Source organism: Schistocerca nitens, chromosome 7, assembly GCF_023898315.1.
Source record: "Schistocerca nitens isolate TAMUIC-IGC-003100 chromosome 7, iqSchNite1.1, whole genome shotgun sequence".
In the NCBI taxonomy this organism is placed as follows: domain Eukaryota; kingdom Metazoa; phylum Arthropoda; class Insecta; order Orthoptera; family Acrididae; genus Schistocerca; species Schistocerca nitens.
Window position 1 is genome coordinate 381,182,472 of NC_064620.1, and position 17,955 is coordinate 381,200,426.

Consider the following 17,955-nt stretch of genomic DNA (forward strand, 5'->3'; position numbering starts at 1 on the left):
ATCTCGATTTCCGAAAAGCATTTGACTAAGTACCTTACCTACATTTATTGTCGAAAGTACGATCGTATGGAGTATCAAGTGAAATTTGCGACTGTAATGAGGACTTATTGGTAGGGAGGATGCAGCATGTTATCTTGGTAGGATATTCATTGTCACATGTGTAAGTAACTTCATGTGTGCCCAGGGAAAGGAGTTGGAGCCCTTAATGACCTGCAATAGCTGATTGCTATCTTATAGTTATCGAACTTAACAATTGTTAAGTTCACTCTCAGTAGCCTATTGTTCAAGCAAACCAAAAATTTCAAACTAATTCTCGAGTCTAAAATCATGTACAATAAACTGTTTATAATTCACTCCTTGAATATTCAGAGAGAAAATTTTTTACACCAAACTGTTATTGCTTTCAAATTTATCACTTTCTAGAGGGGCTATAAAATCTTTTGTGCTACCGTACTTATCTTATTGGTTTCTTCCTTCTGCAGCCTTCGACTAAAAAATCATTTAGACGGAGAGGAAGCAGTGTGTTCTGCTTACCCACAACACTGGACACTGTTTGTTCTACCCTAGCTCTCTTCCCTTCTTTTGAAGTTATTGTTGCTGCTTCTGCTATTGCTGTCTGTGCTGCAGATTTTGTTGATGTTTTTACCACAGTTGGTGCGGATGCTTGTAGCTTCGTCAGTACTGCAATTGTTGTTGATACAGATGCTGATGTTAGTTTTTAATTATCTTTCAACTTGATTAACAAAGGTTATATTTTGCATTCCATGCATTATTAAGTTATCAAGTAACAAATTATAATGAAAGATATGTAAATGTAGCTAAATCTCACCAATTTATTGACTTAAACTACACCTTACTCACGAAGAAATACTTTCTTATATCTATATAACTGCAGCTTATTCCACCAAATGCAAGAGGATATAACATATATTTCGTGCTTAAGAAGCATACCCTTCTGTTGTTGTCTGTTCGTATTATGATAGGGACTTTACGTGACACGTAAAACTGATCACATGATTTGTCCATTCTTACAGTTCACTCGACTTTGTAATACTTGAATATTTTTGTAAATGTAATTATTTTCGCTTCAAAAGCGAATATTTTGCAGATTATTGCCGTTTGTGGTTCACATGTAGCAACTATTGGGGAATTGGTTTCTTCTGCACTGGGAAAAAGCTTTATTTTCTTTGACGTTTTATCATCACCTCTGTGCGGCTCTACTTTCAGCTACAGATATGGTGGGTTGTTTTGTACGTCAAATAATGTAGTTCTGCAGTCCACATGAGTTTATTATTCTCTACATCCATGAACTGGTTTTGTTTGGATTGTAGCGAAGAAAACTTAACATTATATAAAAAGGTAAAAATGGTCTTTTTTGGTAAGATCTTCTCATCTGATACTCACTAGCCATTTCCTGTTCCTAAAACGAAACATTAATCATTAACACACACACAGTTTGCAAGCGCGTCCTGATGGTATAATTTAGTAACATGGTGGTATATACCTCTCAAGGTCCTTAGGAACCTCCAAAAGACAGATGAGGTGTCTTCTTTTTTTTAAATTGCTGCAATTTATTGTGCTGCAGACGCTCTCGTTTGTAAAAACAATAAATGTATAAACCAAAATAAACAACTACTATTGGCTCTCACGATAGCGCCGAACTCAACAGATCTACTTACTGACCGCTTGGCGCGCTGCTGGCGCAGTAGGCAACAAAACTGAGGCGAAGTGTCGCGACTGTTATGTTAGAATTTGGTTACTTCATGGTTAAAATCGACTACTCGAAGTGTGTGCACTATTTTCGCCAGCCTGTATATTATAAGCCAACACGACACAAGCGTATCTATGAAGGCAATGGTCTATTTTATTGTGCCAAGTGCAGTTTTTCTAAATGTTGCACACCGCGCATGTGCAGAAACGGGGATTATAGTGACATCTACAAACATCGGAAGTTAACCTATTCGGACCGAGGCCATTTCTATAATAAAAATGTATTTTTTGTTGTTGTGTCTTCTTTATCTTTATTGTGATGCTCACTTTGTTTTCGTGGCACACTGAACTGTTACAAAACGCGGCGGCTGCTCAAAATTGGAAAAAGAAAAAAAAAATCCCTGAGAATTCCAGATGTGAGGAAGTAGATGGTGTCAAGAAGCTCATGATAAATTAATTGTGAGAATGTGGAGGAGCAGCATACGACTATAATGGATCTTCTTTCCTCTCGGCTGTGCTATATATCAAAGAAAAAAAAAATCCCTGAGAATTCCAGATGTGAGGAAGTAGATGGTGTCAAGAAGCTCATGATAAATTAATTGTGAGAATGTGGAGGAGCAGCATACGACTATAATGGATCTTCTTTCCTCTCGGCTGTGCTATATATCAGCCGTATGCAGTAGCGTTAGTGCAGTTTTTAAACACCGATAGTTAATATGGAATAACATCCATGCACTGAACACACTTTGAGATATTAAGTATTTTAAAATTGTATGATTTTTTAAGCTCAATAAAATTCAATGTCAATGCTAGGTTAAAAACGCATAATTCCCTGAAAACTCCTGAAAGTCCCTTATTTTTTCCGGCAAAATTCCCGGAGAATGATAGGTTTTACAGAAGAATGTCTACCCTGCAAAAGGACCTGGTATAGTTAAAAACTAATTTACGTTTTACAATGAAAGAGCCTACATTACTCACAAATCAAAACGTAAATACATAAACTTGTTTTAATTCAACACCGAAAATGTCAGGTTTATTTGACAAGAAACATAATTTTCGATGTCATTTGGCACTTTAAAAAAAAAAAAACAAGATACCTACAAAGGGTAAAGAAAATAATGCTATTTACTGTGTTCTATGATTGTTTCATGCGTTTGCAAATACATATTTTTCAAGCAAATAACAGTAGGCTTAGGTGTTCTGAAATGTTTGGATGACATTTTTCTTATTCCTTCTGTCCTCAGGAGTGAAAAGAGTTTACCACACGACCTTTGACAATAACTTGCACTATCAGTTCTGCTTTGGTCATTAACATGCTCTGTTATAGTTGCTTGTTTCTACATTTTGTTACTATATTTTGATTTTTCGTGAAAAGTATAGTCCCTCATGACTTTACTTTCACCGTTCAGATGCCCAACTGTACAGCGCTGACATGTAAGCGAAAACAATGACTCGAAACAGTACAGCAATAAAACGTCACTGGCGCTGGAATAGATTCATTATCTTGAGCAGTCAAGTGGGACAAAAAACCGATCGTGTAAAAAGAAATCAATGGGTCGGCAGCCAGTGGGAACAAGTTCCCTGGGAAAAAACAAATTATAAAGCGCTCGCCTTCTGCTGTAGTTACAAATCTCTCTGCTGAATAGCTACGATTAGTTGTTTTTCCTTCGTTTTCTTTCCTTTACCTGAAAACGACCAGAACGATGTTTAGAGAAAAAAAAGTCTGCCAGGCTAAGTGACAAGACTACAGATTTAAAGATATCGGGTTCGATCCCAGGTCAGTCCTACTATTTTTATCGATCTCTTATCACTTATTTAATATCTGAAAATGTTAATGTGAACAACGTCGAGGTGCACCTTTGTTCGGAGTCCATATTAAATTATTGGTAGGAGGAAAGCCGACTTACCATCTTCAACAGAGCCATGCCAATTACAACATTGTCGTGTTCCAACCAGTCTTGGGGTAAGCAGCTTTTTTATTTTTTTATTGTAGTTTCTTCAACAGTGGTCAACATATCGTTTTTTAATGCTAAGTGACCGAGCGAGGGGACGCAGGGGCTAGCACACTGGACTCGCATTCGGGAGAACGACGGTTCAATCCCGCGTCCGCCATCCTGATTTAGGTTTTCCGCGATTTCCCTAAATCTCTCCAGGCAAATGCCGGGATGGTTCCTTTGAAGGGGCACGGCCGACTTCCTTCCCCATCTTTCCCTAATCCGATGAGACCGATGACCTCGCTGTTTGGTCTCTTCCCCCAAACAACCAACCAACCAATGCTAAGTGATTAAAATGCATCCCATAGAAAGTTCACAGACCGAAGATTTGTCTTCTTATTACAAACATTCTCTGAATAATGTGTGTTTATTTCGTCGCAAATTAATGGTAAAACTGTTGGCCATTTAGGCCACCCTACAAGTTTACGAGACATCTGCGTCATTGACTGTCGAGTTTTATCTCATTTAACTTTATTTTCTTGTTGTAATCGTAGCGTTTTCCATATTCTGGACTACTTATTACCCGTCTACAATCATGTTTGTAATGACACAATTCTGTTTGCCATTTCGAAGCGAGAAATCTCACATTGTACTCTCATGTGAAACGATTTTAAAAATGTGAGCAAGTAAAAGAAAACTTCACAGTCATACCGGATGCCTAAACGGCGTCAGGATTCAACACAGAACATGTACTTTTCGTCCGCTGTCTCAGAGTTACAGATCAATGTACGGAACTGTGGTGAAGAGTAACTAAATAATTACGAAAAATCCGCCTCGATTGCACAATGGTGTTTACATAGGTTTCAGCGTGGGTAACCACGCCTTCTTCGGAACAAATATAAAATATAATGATTTTTCATAATTATTTCGATACTTATGATTGCTGACGCGCTGCAATGCTTAAAGTTCACTAACGTAACTCATTCGTGGAATCAGTTTTCAAACATTGGCGTAACATAACGAAAAAGGAGACCTGTTGACTAAAGGGTGAGATATATCCTTATATAACAGTTCATCCATGCACTTTCCCCTTCTTAAGTAAAACATGTTAGTGAGTATGACACGATATTGTGTGGTACTGCAATAAAATAATTATGTTTATACTTTGACAATAACAGATATGCAGCATAAGACTTATTTTATTTTCGAGTGTAACTAACTCGCAATTTTTTCTAGTGGTAAAATTTTCTTTATTCTGTGACCAGAAGTCCACGACGTCAAAGAAGCGCAGACTCAGCTGGTGCGCGCATTAAATGTCAGCTGTTGAACACGACCTTGAGCGTAGTTCCCTCACACGGCGTATGGTAGACAAGACGTAAGAACTGATAACGACTTTATTGTCCATGTCCAATCTGAGTGCGTGTTGGCGCAATTCCGAAGTGAACAAAATTAATCCCACGACGTGTGCACTTGGTCCATGACAGATAGTTAAGCAGAAAACTAATTTTTTTCGCTGCACCACAAGCGCTCGGTGACTGGTGAGAAAGCATACGTCAAACATCTACCATTTCCCTGAAGTACACGTAAATTTTCGGTCGTCTTTTTACAGAACACCTAAACCATTTTCGGAATATACAAACTGACAGACAAAGTGTGCTCCTACACAAAATGACAAAGATTCAAGTAATAGGCCTACTAATTATCAGTTTTGCTGCAATGTGCACGTAAGTACGTCAACGTATTTTCTTTATATGGAACACGATATTTTTAATAACTCAAGAAAATTACCTGGGCAATTTATCACTTTTGAGTGGAATAATGCCCAACTATCTACATTTCTGGTCGCATAGTTATCATACTGCTTCTTTGTCTTTTGCTTTATTTGGTTCACAGGCATGTAATACTTGTTTATACCAGGTATGATATTTTTGTTGCTTCACCTAATAAGAGTTACTGAAATGAAATCGTGTTAACTAAGTCCCGATTGTGCCAAAAGATTTTGAAGTTACATGACATTTCTTCACTATATAAAAAATGACAAATAAAATCAAGATTATTAGCAGGAAGTACACACAACTGATAGTACTATAAATGTCTTTTATAAATCTTTAAGCAAACAGTTAATGCTGTTATTACATTTAAATTTATTTCTCTTAAATATAATGATCAACTTCAAATTGCGTACTTACCCCCAAAATGCAATGACAGAGCAACAGTAAGTGGCAAACCAAAATAAAAATGAAACTGCGAAACAACTTCTGTGTGCGCACAAATTGTTTTCTGTTTTTCATACAAATGCACTAACAGGAGATGACGGTCAGGAACATAAAATGGCAATTACGCTTCTTTACACTTGCAATATACAAACACTAACAAACACTTCATGATTCACAGCACAAGTAACTCAAAGGAACATGACTGGGATGTACTTATATTTACTCAGCACTGGCCAGTAACTGTCTGTTTGCAGTGGAAAGAAAAGGAAGAGCAGCATACTTGCAGTTTTCCAACAGTAAAGAACATCTGGACCATTCATGGGATATGGTGAGTATAACAACATTCTGTACATAAAATTTTAGCACTTGAAACAAAATCAAACCATACCTATATATTGTCTCACTGTACAATGTACAATACATAACAGGTAGAATACCGTAGTTTTTGAAATAAAAATATGATTCACAAAAATATTCCATTTATGTTCAAATACATATAATCTAGTTCTTTATGCATGATATGAAACAGTAAGATACTTAGCTGGTGTTCCCCACTCATAATGCAATTGTTATAGGCCTACCTTCTTTGGAAATTTCCCATAATTTTATGCATTATTTCCAGGAACCAGTATTACATGAGGTATTTTGGAAATACTACAGACCCGTGCTTATAGTTCTTGTAAGGACCAAAAGCAATACAACAGCAGTCATTTTTTTCCCCTATGAGTCTGCTTTGAGCAAACACAATTCTCTTCTTTTTCATTCATACATTTTGACAGTGTTGCACCATTATTAGTGGGCTGTTTATCTTCATAACAGCACATACTGATCTGTGGCAACTGCAGTACAGCTTATATTTTGGTACAGTTGGCCATCTGTGATTTCCACATTATCATGCTGGTATGGCAATAGGTAATATTTATCACAACATAATTTGGAAATTGCTTAAACTGAACAGATACGTCTAGATGGATAAAAAGAATGACACACTATTGTATAACTAGTAAAGGAAAAGAGGGAATAGCTATATATCGTAGCCCCTACAGGTAAGCAAATATTGTGTCTATTGGGTCCTTGAATACTGTGCCACAAGTTTGCATATATAAACTCATATACTTGTTGTACTATTGGACTGTGCTTTATTTTCCGACTAGCAGGTCGCAGCGGATTTGTTGATGGATCTGCCCTCTACGTTAGCTAACATTCAAATGAACATGGTTAGAGTTTTAAAGTTTTGTGAATTGTCCAACATTTTTGTTTCAAGATTTTAGGGAGACGATTTTCATGTACTAACAGAACGACGGCTCACGCACGTTTATTGTAAGTGGTCAGCCAGTGACATTTTCCTGTGCCTTTCTTTTAGGTCCTTCGTCATTTTGCTTGTTTTTTAATCTCATGTACAGCACCTTTTACTCTTTCTCCGATTGTGTGGTCAGTTTGAGTGGTGGGAGTGAGTGAGTGCATAGTTGTTATTTTATTGGTTTCCTGTATGACAACATTTTCAAAATTGTACTACATGCATTTCTTTCAATGTGCATAAGGGTGTTGATAGAGACTGATAAAATAGCTTCACAGATGTAGATGTAAGGGCAAAAAATTTGTGGTTTATTGGCTAAAGTGTACTTATGGTATTTGTCAGTTCTTGCTGTATGCTATTGTTGGCAATCTGTTGATGTTCGATGTTAGTCTGCAGAAACCTCATTTCTTTGGAGAGAGAATGTGAATTTATTATACTGGTTTTAGATGCTGGTGATAGATCTAGATATGTTGACAAACTGCCCTGTAACATAGCTCAAGGCCTAGGTTGGATTGGAATGTGACAATTTGCTTGTGAGATGGTAAAGTAAACAAAGCTTAACACAAAAATATGATCACCATAAAAACATGCGAGGTGAATGGTGCTAAGTTGCAACACAAAAGCTGACATACTGAAATTAAAATGTTATTAGAATTAAGTAATTACTGCCACACAGTGGTAACAAATACTATAAACTTCTGCCAACAAGCGACAAAACAAAAAAAAAAAAAAAAAAATGTCAGAATTGCTTAAACTGATATTGCTCATGTACACACACACACACACACACACACACACACACACACACACACTTAGGATCAAACAATACAGATTCTGAGGATATTACAAAAGTCATTATATGATAAGGACTAATAACCTAATAACTGTCTGGCTATGATAATATTTTAACAGACATAAAATCTTGAGTCTACTTGACAAAACCACCCATGGGATATGTTTGCACTAACAACAGTAAATAACTTAGAGGCGAAATATCCTGTCTGGTTTAAACATGCACTGCCAACAAATGTATGAAATCACAGGGATGAGACTTGCCTCTAATTTCAGAATATGCATTCCAATCTTTCCAAAAACTTCTGAGAAATTGACCTATGATTGAATACTGACTCCTTTTCACAGCACTATTTTCTAACTGCCTTTATATTTGTTTCTTGTCAACAATTCTCTGCAAAAAAAGCCATGTATTATATCAAAAATCTAATCCTGTCAGAGGTAAACAACGAATGCAATTCTGTCGATATATTTTGTGTCCTACTCAAGGTCACCAAGTGTGAGAACCTTGGAAACTAACATAATATTGCATTAATGGTATCTCATTTGTATGGATGGAGTTAGATTCATAAAATGAATGGAAAGGATGCAAAGACAAACTGTACTACACAAGTAAAATTAAGCTCATAAACATGTTATGTTCATAAAATGTCACCCCTCTACTTCTGGTACTGCAACTGTAACTTCTAGTCTCCATAAATTACCTAAACCTATTTATTTATTCATCCAGGGATCAGCTCACAACATTACAGGATTTGGAAAATCCAGGATGGAATAATAAGAATATTACCAAGAGGATAGATAGTTACTCAGCATATAGTTGAGATGTTCAACCACAGACAGGCACAACAAAAAGACAGCTAAACAAGCTAGCTTTCAGCTAATAAGCCCTCTTCTGAAACAGAACACCCCCCCCCCCCCCCTCCAACCCACATACATAGATTCGTTGAAAGCTTTCATGTTTAGCAGTCTCATGCGCACACAATATCTACACTTTGTTACAAGGACAGATGATTGGAACCATCCCAGCATTTGGCTCACATCTTCAAATGCCACAGAAAACCAAAAATCGGGATGGCTGGAAAGAGCCAACTCCATCCTCCTGCATATGAGGTCAGTGTCTTAACAACTACACTGCCTCATTCGGTTGGTCCCTGCTGTACAATGTTCTTCTGAGCACACTCAATTTGCACAAGATAACTTGTAATGGAAATGAAATGAGCGTTTGGCGTCATTGGCGCGCGCACGCCCACACACACACACACACACACACACACACACACACACACACACATATATATATATATATATATATATATATATATATATATATATATATATATATATATACAAAGATGATGTGACTTACCAAATGAAAGTGCTGGCAGGTCGACAGACACACAAACGAACACAAACATACACACAAAATTCAAGCTTTCGCAACAAATTGTTGCCTCATCAGGAAAGAGGGAAGGAGAGGGAAAGACGAAAGGATGTGGGTGTTATATATATATATATATATATACATACAAAGATGATGTGACTTACTAAACGAAAGCGCTGGCAGGTCGATAGACACAAAAACAAACACACACACAAAATTCAACCTTTCACAACAAACTGTTGCCTCGTCAGGAAAGAGGGAAAGACGAAAGGATGTGGGTTTTAAGGGAGAGGGTAAGGAGTCATTCCAATCCCGGGAGCGGAAAGACTTACCTTAGGGGGAAAAAAGGACAGGTATACACTCGCACACACACACATATATCCATCCACACATATACAGACACAAGCAGACATATTTAAAGACAAAGATATATAAAGAAAGTCATTAAAAATGTGTGTTCCGACAGAAATTAATAATGCAGATAATAAGATCAAAAACCATATTGACATTGTGGAATGGGAAACAGAACAACCAGTCAATGCTCAAGATACCACAACAATTAAACTAAATGGAAATTTTGTGAAAGATATTTCATAAGTTGCAAGCATTTTTAACAGTCACTTTATAACTATAACAGCAAAAATAATATTAATTGGTTCAGTTAGAGAAGCGGGAGAATATATTTTAAAAATGTTATTCCACAAAACTTTAAGCCAATTCAAATTAACACCAAAATCCTTCTCTGAAATTAATAGAATTAAAAACATTATAAAATACGAAAACTCATGCAGTGTTGATGGAATTCCAAACAGAATTCTGAAAAGTTCTTCTGAATTAATAAGTTATGTTCTTAATGACGTAATATGTAATGCATCACTGGCACAGTGACTTTTTCCAGACAGTATAAAATATGCAATTGTTAAACATCTTTGTAAGAGAGGTGGCAATAAATACTTAAATAATCACCACCAAATTTCTGTACTGACACTTTTCCCCCAAAGTATTTCAAAAAGTAATTTACTCAAGAGCAGTCTCAAATTTAAATAAAAACCATTTGCTCAGCATATCACAGTTTGGATGCCAGTATGTGCACTCACAACCCTGAAAGCTATTTATACATTCTTTCATCAAATATAAGAAACCATAAATAATAAATATCGCCGGTCGGTATTTTTGTGATATTTCCAAGGTTTTGATTGTGTGAATCACATTATGCTCACAGAAAGACTCAAATTTCATGGATTTTATACCTTTTGCAAAAGTGGTTTGAATCATACTTAACGGACTATAAAATGTCATGTTGAATAATTCAAACATTTCTGAAAGCCCACCCAGGGGACACCACCTTACTGTAGGCATCTTTAGTGCCAGGTGGGAGGCTTTGTATGTTTCAGTGCTGCTGAGGGTCACACTGTCAGTAGCACAGCCGTCGGCAGGGTCCATCAAGCAGGAGAAGCCTCAGTGCAGTCCTGACAAAGTGTGTAACACAATTTACAGAAAGAAATGTGTTTTTCCAAAGGAGCTCCGCCAAAAATTATTGGGTATGGGTACGGCAACTCGCACCCCGAGGTTTCCTAACTTGAGGACTGGCCAGTACCGCCTTACATCTTCTGCTGTAAACTCTGAGCATACTTCAGAGACTGTTGTTAGGCACAATGTCTGAACATTGTTTCGGAGAATGGGGGCCTTGGCTTCACTACATGTGCTGCGAGGAAGGTACATGCCTCAATGAACAAAAAACCCTGGTTTGCTACAAGCTGATGAGGTAAAGCAGTATCTTACAGGCAACCTCGGGGCACCGGGCCTTAAGAAGCCAGTCGTCAAGTGTGATGCCCCCTCAAAAACCCAGACTACAGATTAAGTATAAGTACGAGGGCAGTTCAATAAGTAATGCAACACATTTTTTTCTGAAACAGGGGTTGTTTTATTCAGCATTGAAATACACCAGGTTATTCCCCAATCTTTTAGCTACACAACACTATTTTTCAACGTAATCTCCATTCAATGCTACGGCCTTACGCCACCTTGAAATGAGGGCCTGTATGCCTGCACGGTACCATTCCACTGGTCGATGTCGGAGCCAACGTCGTACTGCATCAATAACTTCTTCATCATCCGCGTAGTGCCTCCCACGGATTGCGTCCTTCATTGGGCCAAACATATGGAAATCCGACGGTGCGAGATCGGGGCTGTAGGGTGCATGAGGAAGAACAGTCCACTGAAGTTTTGTGAGCTCCTCTCGGGTGCGAAGACTTGTGTGAGGTCTTGCGTTGTCATGAAGAAGGAGAAGTTCGTTCAGATTTTTGTGCCTACGAACACGCTGAAGTCGTTTCTTCAATTTCTGAAGAGTAGCACAATACACTCCAGAGTTGATCATTTGACCATGGGGAAGGACATTGAACAGAATAACCCCTTCAGCGTCCCAGAAGACTGTAACCATGACTTTACCGGCTGAGGGTATGGCTTTAAACTTTTTCTTGGTAGGGGAGTGGGTGTGGCGCCACTCCATTGATTGCCGTTTTGTTTCAGGTTCGAAGTGATGAACCCATGTAACAATCTTTGACAAGAAATTGTCACCCTCAGCCACATGACGAGCAAGCAATTCCGCACAGATGGTTCTCCTTTGCTCTTTATGGTGTTCGGTTAGACAACGAGGGACCCAGCGGGAACAAACCTTTGAATATTCCAACTGGTGAACAATTGTGACAGCACTACCAACAGAGATGTCAAGTTGAGCACTGAGTTGTTTGATGGTGATCCGTCGATCATCTCGAACGAGTGTGTTCGCACGCTCCGCCATTGCAGGAGTCACAGCTGTGCACGGCCGGCCCGCACGCGGGAGATCAGACAGTCTTGCTTGACCTTGCGGCGATGATGACACACGCTTTGCCCAACGACTCACCGTGCTTTTGTCCACTGCCAGATCACCGTAGACATTCTGCAAGCGCCTATGAATATCTGAGATGCCCTGGTTTTCCGCCAAAAGAAACTCGATCACCGCCCGTTGTTTGCAACGCACATCCGTTACAGAAGGCATTTTAACAGCTCCGTACAGCGCTGCCACCTGTCGGAAGTCAATGAAACTATACGAGACGAAGCGGGAATGTTTGAAAATATTCCACGAGAAATTTCCGGTTTTTTCAACCAAAATTGGCCGAGAAAAAAAATGTGTTGCATTACTTATTGAACTGCCCTCGTACTTGCACTTGTCAGTGTACTTTGGGGGGGGGGGGGGGGGACAATGACGACGACGACGATGACACCTAAGCCCACAATCATTTAGAAGCTGTCGATGATGGACTTGGAACCTCAGCCACATATTGCTGCAAACTATGAGAAGCCCACTAAGCTGTCCTCTCTACCTATGCAAGCAACTCATCCCGTAAGTAACAAAAAACATCACATAAAAAGTCACTGAAATTGAAGAAAGTGGCAGCTGAACCTTTGGATTAGCAAGCACTGTCCCTTTCCGATAGTGATTTTATTATCAAAGATATTTACACCTCATAACCTGTTGGATGCAGATGCAATGAGAGAAGTCTTCCAGGCATTCCTCCACCTGTTCCTGCTCATGGAAGATTTCCGGCTACCACTTGCTCCAGAGGTCAAATTATTGGGTGTCTCATCCGTTTGGAGAATACCTCCCTTTGAACTCAGGTCAGCTAACACACTTTTCTACAGTTATAGGGCCATAGGCTGTCTGCTGATTCGGATGGTGGTCGACAGGAGACTGCGATGATGGGACAGTTCAAAGGGCAACTTCGTGAGGGTAGATGGTTCAAAGGGCAAATTGGTTGTGATACAGTCAGCAGGGCGTTTTTGAACAACAGATCTGTGCCCAGAAGATATGTGGACCATATAACCTGTGAGATCCAACAAGCTAACACAAATTCCATTCCCCAGTCTAGCAGCAATCTCTGATGACAGCCTGTCCTGTGGCGGAGTGACAAATGTTGCTCAGCAATCACAATTGGGCAAGCAGCTTTGCATAAATTCAAACACCATCCCACTATAGAAAACATTTGTGCCTTCAGATACATGACAGCACAAGTGAGTTGAGTGACAAAAGAAGGGAAAACACGTTGCTGGACATATCAGGATACAGGGAAATAGCGTAGTCGACAAATCAGCTAGAGAATCATATTGGGATCATGATGTACACTGATGTGTCGTCCCCTTGCTCATCATCATCTCACTATCTGACAGATGAATCGGGCATCATGGAAAACAAACTGCAGTCACTCAAACTGACCAAACAGGCATAGTGGACTTCGTGCTAACATCACCGATGGAAGGCAGTGCTCCTCACCAAAGAGCACATAGACATAGCCCTTCAACACAATAAAAAGCGTACAATGCTCCAAAATTTTGGGTGTGCATACTGATGAAAACTTGAAAGTGGGAGAAGCATATCCCCGAGCTGCTCAATAAATTAAATTCAGCTCCTTTTGCTCTTTGAATAGTTTGTATTTTTGGAAAAAACAAATCAAGTTCCCGACATATTCTGTATATTTCTGCTCTAGTTAGAGACAATCATTAGATTTACTCCTGGTATACAATACTTTTTTTTACTAATAACTTAGTAAATAATGTAATGCCACATTGTTCACTCATATCTCACTATCAGTCACTGCACACACTATACACGCATTGTTTCATAACAGTTCACTCACTGGAATAATTTTCTGGGGTAACTCATCACTAAGAAGCACTGAGCAGTAAGAATAATATGTGTTGTTCACCTGTGGTCATCCTGTACACACGTCTTCAACAATTTAGGCATTTTAACTGCATCATAACAATACAGATATTACCTAGTTAAATTCATCATAAATTATCAATCACAATTTGAGAATAGTGATCTCAGTACCTCAACCCTAGAGGAAAATCGACCCTTATTATCTATTATTAAAACTGTCAGTGGCTCAGAAAGAAGTTCACATGAAGCACAAAATTTTTTTGTTATCAAACCAATTCCATAAAAAATCTAACAGGTAAAAAAGCAAGTTTCCAACCTAACTTAAAATCATATCCCCAGGACAACTCTTTGTATTCTATGGATGACATTTTATTTAAAAAACTGCACTTTTTATGTGTAGCTGCAGGAGTAGGAATAAAAAAAATATGTTCATTACTGTTAACACTAATAATGTTCACAGATCCTGTAAACTTACTCATTCCATATCATTTCAATAAAAGAATCATTCACGTGATCTATGGAACATGTAACTAATTACATTCTATAGTATATTTTCAACATGAAGTACACAAAATATTTACAAATGAGGCACAATGCTGAAATCCCTAAACACAGGATGGGGTAGGGCAAGGCAAGCATAGAAGGGCAAAAACAGAAGAGCATCATTTGTCATTTGAGTGGCTACATTTATTTCACCACCACATAATAGCATGAATAAATAAATACAATGGTAACACAGAACTATGAGCAACAGCTTAAGGCTAATTAGTTGCTTACAGCAATAATTGGCTTAACAAATGGTTTTACCTCAACAAACCACAAAACACACTGTCAGAATAAATATAAAACAGTAAAAAATAAAAAAAAGCTTCTTTACTTACAAATCAGAAGCTATCAAAGGGCAACAGCAAAGATATAAGAAAAGGTAACTTAAGGCCTTCAAAGTACTTTTGGAAAACTAATTATTATTATTATTATTATTATTTAAATCAAACACGCTCTTAACATATAAGAGGACAAACATTCTGCTAAAATCACCATAAAATCAACTGAAAATTTTATCAAGTACCAACCAGCAAAATAGGTTAAGAGTGTCCACACATAAGGCAACTGCAATCCCAATTTAGGGTCAAATCAGTAATTATGATTAAATGATTTGGAATAATTTGCATTAACATAATAATCAAGACAGTACCTTGTGCCTAAGCAAGTCCAGAAAAATCTTGGCTACCTGAAATTCAAAACATTGGCAATACAAGCATATTCCAAAGGAGATGTACAACTTTTAAATAAAATTCAAATCAAACAATGGAAAATCCAAGATGGAATGTAACAATATTATGAAAAGGAAAGTTGCTACTCACCATATAGCGGAGATGCTGAGTTGCAGATAGGCACAACAAAAAGACTATCATAAATAAGCTTTTGGCCAGTATGGGCTTCTTCAAAAATAGGCGACACACACACACACACACACACACACACACACACACACACACACGAGCAGCTATGTGCAGTCGGGAGGTAAGATGGAGGGCAGGTGAAGGGTGGTGGTAGGGGGTTGGGTGGGGGGGAGGAGGTAGCGGAAAAGGAGAGAAGTAAAAAGACTGTGTGTGATGGTGGAATGAGGGCTGTGTAGTGCTGGAATTGGAACAGGGAACGGGCTGGGTGGGTGAGGACACTGACTAATGAAGGTAGAAGTGAGAATGGTTACGGGAATGTAGGATATATTGCAGGGAAAGTTCCCACCTGCACAATTCAGAAAAGCTGGTGTTAGTGGGAAGGATACATATGGCACAGGTCATGTTAGGCAGCGTGCTAAACAATTGGCTGGTCCACTTGTTTCTTGAACACAGCTTGTCAGTGGCCACTCATGCAGACAGACAGCTTGTTGGTCGTCATGCCCACATAGAATGCAGCACAGTGGTTGCAGCTGAGCTTTTAGATCAGATGACTGCTTTCACAGGTAGCCCTGCCTTTGATGGGATTGGTGATGTTTGTGACTGTACTGGTGGAGGTGTGGTGGGAGGATGTATGGAACAGGTCTATTATAGGTATATGAGCTATGAGGTAAGGCATTGGGAGGAACCTACCCTCCTATATAAAAGATACCAACCATTTCCTCCACCAACTCTCCACAGTTCCTGTCTCTTTACCACACGGTGCCCTGCTCGTCACTATTGATGCCACCTCCCTTTACATTAACATCCCTAATGCCCATTGTCTTACCGTTACTGAACACTACCTATCCCAACACCCGATGGATTCCAAACCAACAACCTCTTTCCTAGTCGCCATGACCATTTACATCTTCACCTACAATTACTTCTCCTTTGAAGACATTACCTACACACAAATCCAAGGTACAGCTATGGGCACCTGCATGGCACCATCCTATACCAACCTCTTCATGGGCCATCTAGAGGAATCCTTCCTGAACACTCAGAATCCTAAACCCCTGACCACCAGCAGTACCTCCACTTTGACAGCTGCCACCCACTCCATACCAAGAGGAGCATTCCTTGCATACAGCCCAGCCACCCGTGATTGTTGCGCCTGTAGTGATGAGTGGTCCCTCTCAAGATATACCGAAGGTCTCACTGAAGCCTTCACAGACTGTAATTATCCTCCCCACCATGTACAAAAACAAATATCCTCTGTCTTATCTTTCCAGTCTCCCACCACCTCCCAAAGTCTCACCATGTGGTCACAGAGGAGCAACCCAGGACTGGAGCAACTGAATTATGTTCTCTGCCAGTGTTTCGACTACCTCTCATTGTGCCCTAAAATGAGAAATATCCTACCCACTATCCTTCCCACTCCTCCCACAGTGGTATTCCACCATCCAACAAACCTACACAATATACTCGTCCATCCCTACACAACCCCTGCTCCCAACCCCTTACCTCATGGCTCATACCCCTGTAATAGACCTAGATGCAAGACCTGTCCCATACATCCTCCCACCACCACCACCACCACCACCACCACCTACTCCAGTCCAGACATGAACATCAACTATACCATCAAAGGCAGGGCTACCTGTGAAACCTGTCATATGATCTAAAAGCTAAGCTGCAACCACTGTGCTGTATTCTATGTGGGCTTGACAGTGAACAAGCTGTCTGTCAGCATGAATGGCCATCGACAAACTGTGGCCAAGAAATAAGTGGACTACCCTGTAGCTGAACATGCTGTCAAACATGACATCCTTCATTTCAATGACTGCTTCACAGCCTGTGCCATATGGATCCTTCCCACCAACACCAGCTTTTCTGAATTGCACAGGTGAGAGGTGTCCCTGCAATACATCCTACGTTTCCGTAACCCTCCTGGTCTCAACCTACATTAGTCACTGTCCTCACCCACCCAGCCCCTTCCCTGTCCCCATTCCAGCACTACAAAGCCCTCATCCTACCATCGTACTCAATCTTTTTACTTCTCTCCTTTTCCGCTACCCTCCGCCCCCCCCCCCCCTTCCACCTGTTCCCTGCCCACCATCAAACCTCCCGAACACACACAGCTGCCCTACCCTCTCTCCACCTCGTCCCTGTGCATGCCAGCAGCACTTTACTGATCCACATTCCCACTCTCCTATCTTTCCCCTTCCCCGACTCCTTGATACACCACATATTTGTGCGTGCTGATGCCCGCAGTGTGGCTTCAGTTGCCAGAGACTGCATGTGCGAGTGTGTGTGTGTGTGTGTGTCATCTATTTTTGGCGAAGGCCATACTAGCCGAAAGCTTATTTGTAACAGACTTTTTGTTGTGCCTACCTGCGACTCAGCACCTCCGCTGTATGGTGAGTAGCAACTTTCCTTTTCATAACACTGTTACAATCCATCCTGGATTTTCTATTGTTTGATTTTTACCTGACGGTTTTTCTTCGATCCTAAGCCAGTGCTGATTTCCTTTGTTACTAT

General features: G+C 39.6%; 1 protein-coding gene across 2 annotated transcripts in view; it reads left to right on the forward strand.

The window, feature by feature from the left end:
* The first annotated feature begins 4,946 nt into the window (after window positions 1–4,946).
* LOC126195072 (ribonuclease Oy) overlaps window positions 4,947–17,955 on the forward strand; it is a 62,471-nt gene continuing 49,462 nt past the window's right edge. Inside the window, exons 1-3 of one of the 2 annotated variants that reach the window (XM_049933526.1) lie at window positions 4,947–5,182; window positions 5,254–5,368; window positions 6,039–6,188. In XM_049933526.1, coding sequence (XP_049789483.1) covers window positions 5,313–5,368; window positions 6,039–6,188 — 206 coding nt within the window. In that variant the 5' untranslated portion in view covers window positions 4,947–5,182; window positions 5,254–5,312. Of the gene's footprint in view, window positions 5,369–6,038; window positions 6,189–17,955 lie in introns of both variants that reach the window. The other variant, XM_049933525.1, reaches the window with a different exon arrangement.